The sequence below is a fragment of the Bombus fervidus genome, chromosome 2 (genome assembly GCF_041682495.2).
Source record: "Bombus fervidus isolate BK054 chromosome 2, iyBomFerv1, whole genome shotgun sequence".
NCBI lineage: Eukaryota > Metazoa > Arthropoda > Insecta > Hymenoptera > Apidae > Bombus > Bombus fervidus.
This window is the reverse complement of record NC_091518.1, coordinates 10,641,640-10,657,047: the sequence shown is the minus strand read 5'-3', so window position 1 is coordinate 10,657,047 and position 15,408 is coordinate 10,641,640. Positions and strand designations below refer to the sequence as shown.

General features: G+C 37.8%; 2 protein-coding genes across 6 annotated transcripts in view; one reads left to right on the top strand and one right to left on the bottom strand.

Annotated features, from left to right (window-relative positions):
- The window catches only part of LOC139993501 (uncharacterized), a 123,377-nt gene extending 118,395 nt beyond the window's left edge, over positions 1-4,982 (top strand). For all 3 annotated transcript variants that reach the window (XM_072015292.1, XM_072015286.1, XM_072015302.1), the window contains one exon: positions 988-4,982. In XM_072015292.1, the coding sequence (XP_071871393.1) occupies positions 988-2,355 (1,368 nt within the window). In that variant the 3' untranslated portion in view covers positions 2,356-4,982. The remainder of the gene's footprint in view (positions 1-987) is intronic.
- Positions 1-15,305, bottom strand: part of Hiw (MYC binding protein highwire) — a 267,335-nt gene extending 252,030 nt beyond the window's left edge. For all 3 annotated transcript variants that reach the window (XM_072015067.1, XM_072015079.1, XM_072015072.1), the window contains exons 1-30: positions 14,749-15,305; positions 14,170-14,233; positions 13,849-14,088; positions 13,631-13,784; positions 13,338-13,540; positions 12,946-13,263; positions 12,699-12,866; positions 12,396-12,614; positions 12,115-12,316; positions 11,645-12,037; positions 11,316-11,481; positions 11,179-11,261; positions 10,973-11,104; positions 10,688-10,885; positions 10,411-10,607; positions 10,077-10,329; positions 9,556-9,999; positions 9,355-9,482; positions 9,056-9,282; positions 8,795-8,975; positions 8,546-8,732; positions 8,347-8,481; positions 8,131-8,273; positions 7,428-8,063; positions 7,083-7,350; positions 6,727-7,013; positions 6,320-6,645; positions 6,127-6,227; positions 5,844-6,053; positions 5,549-5,693 (exon numbers count right to left, since the gene is read on the bottom strand). In XM_072015067.1, the coding sequence (XP_071871168.1) occupies positions 5,549-5,693; positions 5,844-6,053; positions 6,127-6,227; positions 6,320-6,645; positions 6,727-7,013; positions 7,083-7,350; positions 7,428-8,063; positions 8,131-8,273; positions 8,347-8,481; positions 8,546-8,732; positions 8,795-8,975; positions 9,056-9,282; positions 9,355-9,482; positions 9,556-9,999; positions 10,077-10,329; positions 10,411-10,607; positions 10,688-10,885; positions 10,973-11,104; positions 11,179-11,261; positions 11,316-11,481; positions 11,645-12,037; positions 12,115-12,316; positions 12,396-12,614; positions 12,699-12,866; positions 12,946-13,263; positions 13,338-13,540; positions 13,631-13,784; positions 13,849-14,088; positions 14,170-14,233; positions 14,749-14,843 (6,503 nt within the window). In that variant the 5' untranslated portion in view covers positions 14,844-15,305. The remainder of the gene's footprint in view (positions 1-5,548; positions 5,694-5,843; positions 6,054-6,126; positions 6,228-6,319; positions 6,646-6,726; positions 7,014-7,082; positions 7,351-7,427; positions 8,064-8,130; positions 8,274-8,346; positions 8,482-8,545; positions 8,733-8,794; positions 8,976-9,055; positions 9,283-9,354; positions 9,483-9,555; positions 10,000-10,076; positions 10,330-10,410; positions 10,608-10,687; positions 10,886-10,972; positions 11,105-11,178; positions 11,262-11,315; positions 11,482-11,644; positions 12,038-12,114; positions 12,317-12,395; positions 12,615-12,698; positions 12,867-12,945; positions 13,264-13,337; positions 13,541-13,630; positions 13,785-13,848; positions 14,089-14,169; positions 14,234-14,748) is intronic.
- Between the last annotated feature and the right edge of the window lie 103 nt (positions 15,306-15,408).

Genomic DNA, 15,408 nt, shown 5'->3' with positions numbered 1-15,408 from the left:
TCGAGTCAGTGTACGCGAACGATATCTGGATCAGTTCCACCGCTGGTAGACACAAGCAGGTATGCGCGTGGCATTTCGCCATCGATTGTTTAACAAACAAGGAACCGCAAAGTGGCAGGTGGCATCGAGCACGCTTCGTTTGCAGTAACACCAACGTGCTCTGCAAGCCGCGTGCAAATGAATTTATAAAAACGCAAAATGAATGAGCAAATAACCGGTAGAAAAACGACGCGCCTGTATCTGAGTTAACGAGATCGTTTATCCATCGACGAATTACCCATCTCTTTCCTTTTTCAAGACCGCTTTTCCTAGCGTGCTTCCGACTAGTCGAACGTGCCCTCGCAAAAGTATCTTTTTAAAGGAAGACAAACTCGAGAAACGATTCGCTGGACGTTGATGCTTTGTTATTCATCGACAAGAATCGACGAATACGAAACACAAAGCGAGAACGTGCATCGATAAACAGTACTGATGAAACAGTGTCAACGAAGAACGCCCACTTGTAATATATAACGAAGCATTTCAATGGCAGAGTAAACTACAGAGAAAGTATAAAAAACACGATAGACGCGAGAAAAAGTACAAAACATCGGGATCCGTGACCGAGTACCATTAGGTTCGAAAATTTTCGTAGCGACGTTTACCGGTGAAAATAGGAAAACCCCGGTGGCCAACTACGGAAAAGTTAAGCCGGTGATTACGATAACGATATTGGCCTGGTTAATAGCTAAGGGCGCGCGACACTGCAGTCGCGCGCGTGTTCCCAACGATTAGGGTGGTTAAACGTAAAATTGCAGCTATTCAGCCTTTTATTAAGAGCCCGCGTCTGGTGCAACGGATTGCACGAGCTTGCGCGAAAAGTTTCATTTCTTCGCTATTTTCTACGTTCATCTTCGAATTTTCTAATTGTACAAAATGTCCTAATCGTAGAAATTTTTAACGATCGAAAATCGAACGTGCTGATTAACCTCGTTTGTCTGATTTCAGGAATTGGTGTTAACCACCGATGGTGACAAAAGATTGAGCCCGCACACCAGCAGGATAGCGGTGAGCAATTGTTCGTCGGTGATCCTGATGAACTCGAGCCTAGCCTCGATGGTCGGACTCCGTGCGGTTGACCTGATCAACGTGGCGAACTTAAGCCTAGTCAGACAGAGCTTCGAGCTGTCCCCGCAGAATACACGCACACGAATATCCGTGAGGAACTGCAGCATCGACACGATACCGAGTTTCGTCTTTCGAGGTGACGTTGAAGCGATCATCTTCGAAAATGTAAGGATCGGCCAGCTGAGCGCGTTCTCGTTCGCGAATCTAGTACACACGGAGAAGCTGAAGCTGGAAAACTGTCGTATCGAAAGCATCGAGGCACAAGCGTTCAAGAAGTTCGACGTGGGCCACCTGCACGTGATCGGTAGTAGCTTCGGGGATCAGGTGCCCAGTAGGACGATGAACGATATCGAGGTTTACCACACTTTCATGCTAGACGGTGTGAAAATGGGTACAGTGAGAAGCGAAGCTTTCATCGTGAGGAGTCCACGGACTGTGGCGATACAAAATTGTATCGTAGAGAGCTTGGAAAGCGAGGCTTTCGACGTGACCGCGAGGGGGCCGGTGATAATCAAGAACAACAGCTTCGACAGCCTCTCGATAGGTGCTTTTCTCGGTATACGAGCGGATCCCGAAGCGAGAACACCACCTGCCTCCCTACCGACTAACCTACACGATCTTATCTTTAAGAATAACAGCGTGGTCAACTTCGAGGAGGGTTCGATGATGTTCGACCGGAGTAGCTTTCGTCTCGAGCTAGACAACCTCTTGGTCGACCAACCGTGCGACTGTCAGATGTTGCCCGTATGGAAGAACAACATTCTCAATTACACGAACGTCTACTCGAGGTTTTACACCAAACAGAACACCGGGCTACCCCGTATGTTATCGCCTCAGGACGCCATCAACGAAACGCCCGAAACGTTCCTCTGCTCCGACGGCGAAGTAAACGGGGTACCAACGAGTTTCATCGAATATGAGACACGACATTGTTCACTGGGTGGATCCATACTAGTCTTCGTCCTGATCATTACGGGCTTACTCGTGCTACTGATACTGCTCACCTGCCTGATCATCTGGTGCTGCAGGAGGCGTCGTCGAAACAGCAGAAAGAAATGGACCAGCGTGCCGATGAACGCACCTGACGTCGTGTCGAAGAAGAACGGGGTGATCGGCAGAGAAGCCGCCTCGTCGGCCGCACCAGTCGACAGCCGGATAACGATGGTCGTGCCCGATGGCAGGCTCTACAGGGAGACCGAGTTTCACGTAATCGTTGAGAAGGCCGAACCATTGACTACCGAATTGTAACGAGAACCTTCACACGGCTCGACGACGAGGGCCGTGGTAGCTCAAGTCGAAGAAGAATTCGAGTGGTCCGACACTTCGAGCCGTTTTCGCGTGTACAAGCTGTGAACCGGACCAGGACAAGACGATGTACTTTAAACCGGTGCTAGTCAACGATGTGTGACGAACACATGCACCGGTTTCTCAGTGCGAGTTAAGAGTCGAGGAGAGCTTGTGTAACACGCGTATAGTGATCGATGTATGGTGATCGTTAACGTTCAGGACTAGAGCGGAACTCTTCTAACGAAGAACGCGATTCAACGCACTTCCTCTATGAAGGAGGTTCCTCGAAGAAATTTTTCACGTACTATTATCGATTAAGCCGTGTTGCGTCTAAACGAAAATAGAACGAGAGATATCGATCTAGAATCTCTCTTGTTTTCAATTTAATCGACTATCCTCCTAGTACAAGGCAGTTCGTAAGCTTCCATAATTTACATATCACGAACGAACGCCAATTATCCAACGCGTCTCACCCTGCTCCCATTTTTTTTTTTTCTCTCTTCTTCGTTCTCGTCTTCTTTGAACGCAGTCACGTTCCTCTTCATAATTAAGAGTTTTTCCTCTCTTCCACGATCGAGGTCACGTGCATGGATAATCGGCGCGTCGTTGTTAGTTAAGTTTATCGTGTTAAGTAGCTTCCAAAAGAGGGCCAGTGTCGTTTCGCGAAGATTGGAACGGAGCTTCGACGAACCGATACACGCAAGGAAAAAAAAAGGCAAAGAGATAACGAAAGAGAGAGAGAGAGAGAGCGAGGTGAAAAAGAAGAACAGGAGACGAGACGAGAAAAGTGTACAAAGGAGAGCGATCAAAGGCAAATCCTAAACTCGCTGACTTGTGTAAGATACGCGATTGGATCAACCTTTCGTACTTCGTCGTATTTAAGTTTATCGATCGATAGCACGCTTGTCGACGCACCGCGTCGCGCGTTGATCAACGTTTCAGGCGAATGCATGCTGTGTGAACCAACAACCGACAAATTATCTAACGATGATCGCGCGTTCGCTCGGAAACCAGTGCCATCCCTATACAGATGTGAGTTCGTGCATAATTCATTTAAAGACACGTTCGATCTTCGAAGCAAAAGAGAAAAATACAAAATAGAAGGTAGCTGAATATTCGTGAGTTCGAAACGAACCGAGAACCAAAATTATTCACCCTCTTAACGCCCCTCCTTCCAACCAAATCACTGTACTACCTACTTCGATTCTAATTGCGTTCCTAATCGCAATTATGCTTGTAACACAATAAAAGATATTACCTGACACCCCTTGACAATACGAAATAATGAATCGATATGCGAATATATCTGATATTACTATTAAGCGCAGAGAGAACAAAGATAGCGTACTATGAGGTGAGATAATCGAATCTTGTAATCTACGTTACTTACACGTCATAGATTAACGAAACTTACATTACGAGAGCTCGTTACATTAACGAGAAAATTTTCGTTCCGTTTCTATGTAACAAACAACGAGCGTGGCTCGATTCTTCTCAAGTGTTCAAAACCCTTTCTCCCCGCCCGATCTTTGCGTATTCGTTAATTTATTGTATTATTTCACTGCGACATGTTTTATTTATGAGCTTTGGACTTAACCAATAAATTGTTGTTATTGTTATCATTCCGATCGGTATCTAATTTTGATAAACGAGCGGCAAGGGACGCCCTCGGCGAACCCAATCGATTCATCACAAGGCAAACGATTCGCGTTTACGAATTCCCTCGCTAATCTCGAAAGCGTGCAAGTCCCTGACTAATGCGCGCATACGTTCAACGTAAAACCACAACCGACTGCCACGCTTAAGTATCGTTCCACGCTCCTCGAGCTACCGCTTCCAGTGTGATTAATAGACCCGATATAATTCGTCGTCCTCTCTATTTCATCAAGGTAAGCACCGGTGGTATTTTACTCGTCGAAGATGAGAGCACGTGGAACACCTACGAGGTGAAAGGTAGCCTTTGGAATTCGAAAAACGAAGGAACACCGCGGTATACCTATTACGTTGAACGAGAACGACTCGCGAAAGACGATTCGTTCGATGTTGGAATGGACCGTTTTGCGTTTTAAAGTACAATGCCGAAGCAGTACCGTAAGCGGAGCTCTGTGGCATCGCGTGTGCACCTATCTCGCGCACGTGTTAGCCATGCATTATTGATATCGCCACCACTTGCTCCACACGTAACGACTCTTGTAGCGTTGTTTCTTTTTATCCTCGAGCGTCGAGCAAAAATTGGTTCTCTCTGAGTTTCTCGAGATTATTCAGCGACCTTCCCGTCGTTACCTTGAGCTTAGTCCAAGCACGCCCAATTAGAGACCGCGCGCGAAGAATTAGCGCGAGTCCAATGAAAGCTGGACTCATCTACCAGCTCTATAGGTATTCACGCGTACAAATCCACGAGCGCACGCGCGAATATACAAGTACAATTATCGTACTTTGATGAAAGATTAAGTTTTTCTAAGGACATTTTAGTTGTAATTATCGTGAGACTGTGATATAACGACAGCCGATTGTATAATTTGTTTTACATTGAAAGGGACGTCGTACCATCGATAACGAGGAGATAATAAAGATGAAGTTGATGCATAGTACACGACAACTAATTAGATACCTGATATTCCTAAAATATATCTCTCATACCCTCCTTCAGTATATCGCTTCCTTTTTCTCTTTACGCGTAATTATAGATACGAATTCACGTAACGTGTTTATGAAAAAATTTACGATATATCGTCATCGAATCGATCATCGGTTATTTTCAGTTGATCGCGTGCAAACGTGAATGCCACCATGTCGATTAATTTTTCCGTAATAGAATAGCACCGATTCATAAGCTGCGTTTCAATAAAGCAATTATAACCGGAACTCAACGGAGGCGATTCATTTTTTATGAATCCGTCAGTCGATTCGCTGTTTGATACGCAGTTCTAGTTGAACGTTTCGATAGAACTGACACGAAAAAGGAAGTAACACGATAAACAAACATTTTCTATTATGTTAACAACGAAGGATTTTATTCGTATCTTCTGTACTCGTTTTACTTGATAGTATTATGTGAACGACATTATGTTACCAATAAAGGCATTACTCCTTTTTAACGTCAGTTCTTTGGCAAGTGGTTGCATAAAATAAAGCGTTATGATTCAGCACTTACCTGAATGGAAGCACACCGTCGAGCGCCTGGAGGACCGTAGGAGGTGAAGCTAGAGCGAATCCTCGTCCAAGTAACGTTGAATGTACGGAGAAAATCCTCTTTGCAGTTTCTTGCATGAGTTCCAAATCCTCTTCCACTTCTTCGTCTGAAAAGGTACAGTCAAATTCATTAAGTAACGAAACAATTGTCAAATACGATCGTATATTTCAAACTACGTATGTATGACGGAAAGAAACGTTAATTCTCTGAATTATATGAAAGAAATATTATTACGATTAAGATAAGTAATACATACTAGACACGGGCGGTAACGGAAGATTTCTCTTCATGAGACTCGCGGCACAGGCACCACCAAGAAATGATAATTCAATTTCCAGGTTTTTCAAACCATTTCCCGATGTTATCCATTCGTATCCAATAACCAGACATTTGAATCCGTATGTAACTGCTCTGTCGTTCCTCATGTAATCGGAAGCGGTTTCCAACGAAAACGTAACTTCATTTCCTGAAATAATAATTAAATCGATTGATATCGTTTAAGCGTGCAACTGAAATTATTCTGCAAAATGATCGCTTACCTGGTAATACGATCGCGTTTTGAGGCCACTGACTTGGTACATTACTCAATTTATGCAATACAGGCCAATGTAGGGGTACATCTTCTGTTGATATGCCTATCCTAAAAATATATATATATCCTCAAAATAGATGATATTACGTAATTGTTTTTTGCTGTGAAACTTGTGGACAATATGAATTAATTATGCTTACCCCGTAAGAGAAGGAGAGATTATGTTTGGAATATACAATTGTAAATAATCTTCTGGTTGAGCTGTGCCACATTCTGGTGTGAATTCGATAGTTAACCACTTGACCGTTTCTGGGAAGGTGACCTTATAGCGAGACACGGTAGCAGGTTTATAAGGATGATCGCTTTCCAGCCAAGTATAATGATGACTAGAAGTAATGGGTGTGGAAACATGAGATTGAGCTTCACTTTCTTGGGATATTTCAGTCGATCCCATTGCAGACAGCAAGTTAAGTGCCGCAACATGGGGTAACATTTCTTGAATTAAAGTAAGAATTTGTACACTACTCTATAAAAAAAAAAAATAATTTGTTAAAACCGGAACGGAAAATAATAATAATTAGAAAAATTACAAGATTGTTAGTCTTACCTTAGGGTCCGATGTAGTCAGAGGACTTATATGTGCCATAACCAATGGTAGAAGAGTTGTCACAAATGTCGCATTTCCAAGAACTTCAGTAGCTACCATTTCTTCCGACCTTTCCCTAGCTAACGTAAAAATTTCGTTTGATCTTTGAATAATTGTAGCTGTCATAGCAAGAGCACATTTTCTTGCTTGCACCTCAACCATTGCTTTACTTGTATGCTGACCGTCAGAGTCTTGGGGATTTGAATGATAAAGTATGTGCGGTATTTGACCTCTGGTCTGTGTTGTACCTACAAAGATAATATATGTTATTATTCCTATTTAAAGAAACACAATATGTTTTACGTATAACAATGCACCATTGAAGCTTAAGGAGCAAGCCGTGAAGGTAAACGTAGTTCCGTCAGGTCCTTTAACGACGCTTAAACCAGCATCGCCATTACTTGTACGGCCTCCACGATTCCTCAGTCTAATAGCGTACTTTACATTTTCCTTAATGGGTACAGGTTTATCAAATTTTAACTCTGCTATATCATTAACACAATCATCTGGTCCGAAAGAGCCTCTTGTAAAATCCAAACTACTCCAACGTTGAGTGTGAGATGGATCATTGCCTGTGTTATTTTGCTACAACATTTACGGTACGATAATGTTTACGACAATAAAACAATTAGTTTTATACGAAAGTTTAAGATAATACTCACGTCGTCAAGTAGTTCTAATTCATAGTCATACATTCCAACACCTCCATAAATACCCACTCCAGCGATAACGATACCAGGTCTGTCGACTGAAAAACAAATTGCATCTGGAGAGCCATTACCGGTATTCCACGATCTTGTTTGATTTACTCGGGTAAATCTCGAAGGTGTAGTATACATAAGTCTGCCGCAGGCTGCTTGGAGTTCATCCTCGTTCCCACTAGATTGTGCCGCTAATTCAGCAATCACTCGTGCTAACAAATAGCAACAATGAAGTACCAGTTCTGGCAGTGATTGTGTCTTTTTTCTACAAAGACTTTTCTTCACAGGAACTAGAATCAAATCTAATAGTCTATCAAGAATCTCACGAAATGACCAGTTTAATGTTTCTTTGCCAGAATTTTCCACTTGAGATTTATGACTAATTTGTTCGACTAAAATTGGGTATTGATGACTTTCGGTTGAATTTATCATTACTGAGCCCGTATTGTCGGATGGACTAAGTTGCCGTTTTATACTATCACTACTATCCATGATGTTATTTAGAATTGGGAATGTACATCGAAGACGAATAGTAGGATTGCACAGTGCTGCTAAAACAGCCGATAACAATCGATCTTTTGCGGATTGCCCTTGCTCCTGTAAAATACCGTAAATTATATAATAAATACCTTTTAATTCATAAAATTGCGAAATGTATACATACTCTGTCAATTTCTGATAGTAGCTCGCATAGACATGTCCACTTCAAAGACGCTGTCGGATAAAATGCATGATAACAGGCTACAAATGTTCTGTGACATTCGTCTAATATACTATTTGTCATCTTACTATTTATGGCACTAGGACCTATACAAATTATTTCATTATAAAAATGAAAAACAATATTTAAAATAAAAAATTGTATTGCACGTAAACTTACTTTTGCTTAGTCGCGTCTTTCCTTTGCTTTTCGTATTTAATGGTACAGTATCGGATAAAATTTGATGTAACAATGCACGTACTTCACCAATACATTCTGCTAGTCGTACTGATTCAGGTGGAGTTTTCTTTCCCGCTACAAGACATTAAAATTATTTAAAAATAGTACTTAAAAATTTGATATAAAATTCACTACATACCTTGATTAGGATAAATCTCATTGATGTAGGTTCTAAGTAACCGTAAACTAGCTTTACTAATGTAAACTAAACGTTCCACTTCAAGGAGTGCGTGAAATGAAGTGGCATGAGCTATAGTATCATTTAATGTTGCTTTTAATGTATTCCAACTCCACTGAAGGAGAGATATTAATGATTGGAAACATTCCTAAAAAAAGAAACACCTTTATTTCCATTACTCTGCATTTAATATCAGAACTAGATACGTACTTTAGTGACTGTTCTGCTGAAATCTCTTTTTAAGACATAAACGGGTTCAGTTCGATCTTTTTGCCTATTAGAAGTTGGATTATCGGGTGTAACAGTTCGATACAATAATTGTGGAATTTGACCGGCATTTACATCGGATCCATTATTGGATCTCTTCGAAGATTTAAAATAAAACATAACTCTAGTGTAAGAAACAATTAAAAAACGTAATATTCATCATAAAATTACATTCTTTGGAGTAAAAAGGTTGTTTTTACTAACTGGTCTTCTGTTGTGACCATTCCTTGACCACCAGAACCACAGTCGCTAGAAGGGCCGCTAATTTTAGCCCACGCAACGTACCATCTATTTGCTATTACAGGAACTGGTTCATAAAATAAAATAGAATATTTCTGTCTCGGTCCACATTCATATGGTATTTCCTCAGATTCTGATAGAAGCTCGCCATCAGTTTCTTGATCTCCTCCATCCAATCCAATATCAAAGACCTAAGATGATATTTAATATAACTCTTGGCATAATATCTCATAATGTATTAAGACTATAATATTAGTACTTACTTTTATTTTTGCTATATATTCTCCTCTGCCTCCAAACAATCCAAATCCTCCTAACATGATATCAGTGTCAGACATAAATCTAATAGCCTCGATGGAATGTGCAGAATATCCCCAACCACCACCATGGCCTAGAGATGCCCAGGATATATACTAAACAGATATTAAAAAATATTTATCTGTTTTCATCTTTTTTATACTCACTTTCAAATCTATTAACTGTAAAAAAATCTTCACGACTATATGCTTTTCCGTGTCTAGATTGGTTATATTCATCTTCTTCTGCTATAGAGAAATTTTCATCTTGTGCTTGTGTAAGAGTATCCAAACAACCCAATAAATGCATTGCAGCCTGAGAACGTGTTACAAAACAGTTTGAAACTACCGGTAATGCTAAACCTGGACTCAAAATGGATTCTTCCAATCCAGGAATTGTTCTAGCTTCTGTTGATATAATATTATATAAACTTATTTCACTATTTATAGGATTAAAAGTCCAAATCACGTTATACAAAGGATCTAAACACGTCGCACAATTACTGAAATCAACTTGATCTGGTCCACTGTAACTGTTACAAGTACCATCTCTTTTGTTTATAACTAAACATTTGAAAGAATTTGCATGATCAGTTTGATGTGGAATTAAAACTGAAACAAGTTTTTATAATTAGATGCATTTGGCAATGTAATAATGATGGAAATATAATTTACGAAAGGGGACATACTTATGCAATTTTTATTTGCCATAACAGTACTCCTTGTTAAACTAATAGAATTTATTTCATCAATTTTGACATAAGTTTGATCTCCACTTGCACCAATCCATGTTGCTCTTCTACCCCATTGTGGACCAATATTTGGAACTATATTAGGATAACAATGTCGGGGCTGTGTTCTATCAGAACGACGACTAACTTGCGGAGAAGAATTTGATAGTTCATTTTGTCCATTCCACCAATTTATGCCCAATTGTCCTTTCTATGTTAAAAGAAAAAAAAAAGAAATATATATTACGCTGCTTTTTTTGTTATCATGGATAACATGGTTCTTAATACAAACCTGAAAAGCTCCAAATGTAAACACTTCCCCCTTTGATGTAAGTACAACGGTGTGATTGCTTCCAGCAGCAACTTGTGTTGCAATCCCTGGTAGCTTAACATGAACTGGACCAGCATGTGCTATCGAATCTCCTACACCTAACTGACCATATATGTTACTACCAAATGTATAAACTTCTCCATTTTGTAAGAGTACCACTGTGTGTAACACAATATAATGGTTAAACTTCATTCTATAAATTTACTGAAAGAACTTAATATATATTTTGAAGCATTACCTGTATGATGTAAGCCACATGATACTTGAACCACAGGACTTTCACTAGGTATAGGAACTCTAGCTGGTGATATACTAGCAATTCTTGCAGCATCACCTCGTTCAATGTCACTTCCGCTAATACCTTCCTCATTTATTAAATTAGTACCTAATCCTAATGCCACTTTCCCAGCAATCTTTTGAATCACACTTGGCCCAGCTACTTTGCATAAAATTTATTATTATATTAACCATCATAATTCAACTTAATTTTAAAATATATCCACTACATCTATTTTATACAGACATCTTTGATTATTCGGACCTTTCGTTTTCAATCCATACTTCGCAGTACTCGGGCCTGCTTTCGTTCTCTGTTTTTGCTTTATTTCTCCTAAGCATCTTTGTAAATATTCTCGAAAATTTGAACTTGATCTACCTACAATGTGATATAAATAATTTTTAAAAATGTTTGATTAATATTAGTTTATTAATTTCAAATCAAATTTTTACCACTGGTACAACTTTTCCTTGCGCAAGTGCGACAGCATCCACATTCCGCGCATCCACTATCCCCTTCACCACATCCACATTCCCTGAAAATACAAACTTTAATTTCTTATACTATATGTATGATTTACCATACGTACTGGCCTGGATTTCGATCTGGACGTATACTGCTTAAACATGATATGCTATAGCCAGTGCATTCTCGGCATACTGTGCAAACCATGCAAACACGATGCTTCCATTGATGTAATCCTGGTGGACACATTCCTTTTGTTTCTTCCCAGTCTTCAGTAGCTTCCATACCATCTAAACAGATATGAGAGTATTAATTTCCTTTTATATGTTATTAAGGAACATTAGAAATATATAATTTCTACATTGTATATATATATATATATATATATATATATATATATATATATATATAATATAATTTCTTAATAATTCTATAACAGTTATATATAATTACCCTCTTCAGTTACTAAAAGTTCATCCTCTGCTGTACCTATTTCTACAGCAACTGAGGAGACATCTTTATTTGTAGAACTATGAACTGTATTAAAATCTCTACCACATTGTCCTTTATTGTTAATTCCAAATGTATACAAATGTCCTTTGTTAGTTAACGCTGCAGCGTGAGCTTTGCCTAATGAAACATGAACAACACAAACATCGCAGAGATCTGTAACTAATCCTGAAGCCGGGTCACTATGCAATGTATCTTTGCCAAACATCAGCAAGGAACCCTCCCTTGTAACTAATGCAGTTGATCCATTATTACAGGCTGCATTCACAATAAACTGCCCTTCTACTTTTGATATATTTTTTGGTTTAACTGGCTTAGGTTGTCGTCTAGCTTTGTCTAAAAATAAAAGATATATAAAAATATATGCCAAAGCATATTATCAATTTCACATCATAAACTAATGATATACTTACTATTATCACCGTCTTCTCCGCGCCTAGCAGTCCCAGCAAATAAAACTGAACCATCTTCTATAACCATCACCATATGTTGACCATCATGACCAGCTGCAACATTTAGAATCCTCTGTTTTCTTGGAAGTGTTACTTCTATCCATCTGTTAGGCCTTGTATTATTTCTCATACCAAGGGAAGCTCCTTTTCCACTATACAGAACCTTTAATATGCAATATAATATGCATATTTCACTGTCTCTATATAATTTTTGACATATTAAAAAACATTATGTTGCTTACTTTTCCGGATACAGTTCTTATTAACGCAAATTCTTTTGCTGCAGTAACTGTAGCTATTTCATCATCAAAGCCTAGACTTAATGTATGAGTGGTTTGTTCTTCATCAAAAGCAGCGTATCCAAAAACATCTACACATTTTCTTGCCAATTTTAACGGCAATTCTGATGCGACTGTTACTGGATTACTTAATGTATTTATTGTTCTGACTACAAAACCATCCTGTTAAAACGTAAAACATAAAATTTATATTCTTTTTTAGTTAATATACATTTTAGAAACACTAATTCAAAAGCAGAAACTAACATCTTTTCCAGCAGTTATCATTCCTAAACATTCACCATCGGAAAACATAACAGAGGATGACCAGTCACGACCTTCTAAAACGGCAATCTCCGTAACTGCAAGAGTTTCTGCATCAATGATTAATAACTCGCTCTGTTTCCTCGGTGTATATTTAAAATACAGCGTGTTCTAAAAAAAATTAATTGTTAGAAGAATATTTTTTATAGATATAATTATGCATAAAAAATTTATACTTAATTAAACTAACATTGGCATAACCAAGCCAACCCGTTTCTGTTGGATAAAAGTCCACTTTATGAACATACACATGACCCCAAATAGTTCCTCCATGACCACTACCAATCTTCAATAATCCTCTACATGTATGCAGATACAGGTACTTTCCATCGCTCACAAAACTTCGTCCATTTAGTATTATATTATTTATCTCATTTGGTAACTTAAGCGTAGAAGTATAAATCTTAGCACACTTAGGAACTCCATATGTAATCCAGTCTGGCCGTACAAGTTTTCCAAGTAAAACAGCTTGTACACTTCTTTGCAAGGTTGTTAATACACATGGCATCTACAACATATAAATTATAATCTCTGAAAACAGAAAAATATTCTATAGTATTACGAATTTTGAAAAGGATTTACTTGAATATTTTGAATTGCTAATGCTCTTGGACACATGAGTAAAGCTGCTATTGCTGCCAACAAACGACCAGTATCTCCTCTAACAACCACAAGACTCAGTAAACATGCACAAGCGACTGCAGTCAAATGACTGCCATCATTGGCAGCTGCTGATTCTGGGCCGTGTGAAGTTGCAAGATCCAATAATAGATCAAAAAGTGGATCTATGAAAAAAAATTTAATATGAAGATTATTATGAAGTTCATTAAGAAGCAATAAATTTGTATGTGCAGATGTTGATTTTTGTATATTACCAATAACATCATCTGGTTCAGATTTAAGGCCTTCAGGAAGTTGTCCTTGTAATACATCCAACAATGCTGACAGTGCTTTTGTACACAAACCAGGTTCAATTGTTCTACTTTCTCTCATCAATGTAAAAACACTTCGTAAACCAATACCTACAATCTAAACATATTTGAACTCGTATATGATTCTTCCAATGTACATAATCTATAACTCTGATGGTTACCTTTGGTAAGCTCAGTATAGTTGACATTCTTTCCTCATCATCACTCTCAGTATCAGTAGTTTCACAATATTCTGGCGAGGATGGACAATTATAATTTGATACGCTACAAATTTCATTATTTTTAGCATGCCTCTCCAAAATAGCACTCCTGACGCTAGCAAATACAGCAAATGCAGAAGCATTGCAGGATAATTCTATTTCTGGTGGATTATTGTAATTTAAATCACCACTTAAGTCATTCTGTAAACATTGAAGGTACAAGTAATTTGTGTTACAAAAAGAAGAAAAAAAAATATAAACATAAGAGAAAGTTAATAATACCTTCTTTTTATCCCTTTTACGTTCAGATTTATTTTTTTTACATTTTCTCCATTCTTCCTTATTTCTAAAAAATAAAATATATAATGTAACATATAAAACGCTTTATAAATAATATATTATTAACAATTTTTTATAAGAAACGCATTTACATTTATAAAGTATTGTAAAGATAAACAAGAAAATATATTACATGTTTATTCTTTTTAATGAATGACTATAATTATATGTTTTTGCATATTATCATATTAGATTAGATAGATAATTAACAATGAATAAATAATTCAAAATATCAATCATAAATTAATTTATAAATTAAGTCATTTACTTCATCTGAAACTGTCAAACTGATAACCTAACATACAGTTTTAATAAACAAACAATTTTAGGTTATTTTAATCATCTACGAAAATCATGATATAATTTCGTAGTACGATAACATTGTATGACATATTTAGAGAAAACAGGAATAGAATTATCAGAAATTTTGTTGGAATTATTGAGTTTGATAAATGACAGATGAAGTCACCGCCAAAAGCGTCAAGTAAACAAAGATGAAAGGAGGTTATACGCATTTCGCACCTCTGTACTTCAGCAATACTTTTGAACAGATCGTAAAAACATTTCACGTAATTCTCCGGCTCAGGCAGCAATCTTTCGTGATCCCCGGACACCATGTTGTACACAAAATTTTCAACGTCCGAATCACCAATTCATTTTCGTAATACTATTGATCGTTGACATTCTCTTGCCTTCCCCATGTGATCGCATCGCACGATTTATAAAAAAGGCCATTCGACGATTTCTAACAAAGTATTTATTTATTTGACCTACAATTTTAAATTCACATATATTAAATAATTTAACGGCATATTATTTTTATAATATTCGAAAACGACGAAAGATTTGCTTCTGATGTATGTTAAGAAATTCGTCTTAAAAGTACCAGACGGACCGCGACTACTTTGCGACTTCGACTCTTCGATATATGTTATCACTTTAAAGCAGATTATCATTCGATATGGCGGCTACTTTTCAAATAACCTTCCTTTCATAACTGTAATTTTATAGAGTGGTTTATTGGCTGAATCCTACATTTGTTAAGATATTTACAAATATAACGAACTTCATACAACTTTATTGTATGTAAATATAAAAGGATACATATAACTTTTATATATTCATTTCAAAATAAAATATTTTTACAATATTTATATTTTTTGTTTATATGACTTTGTGAAA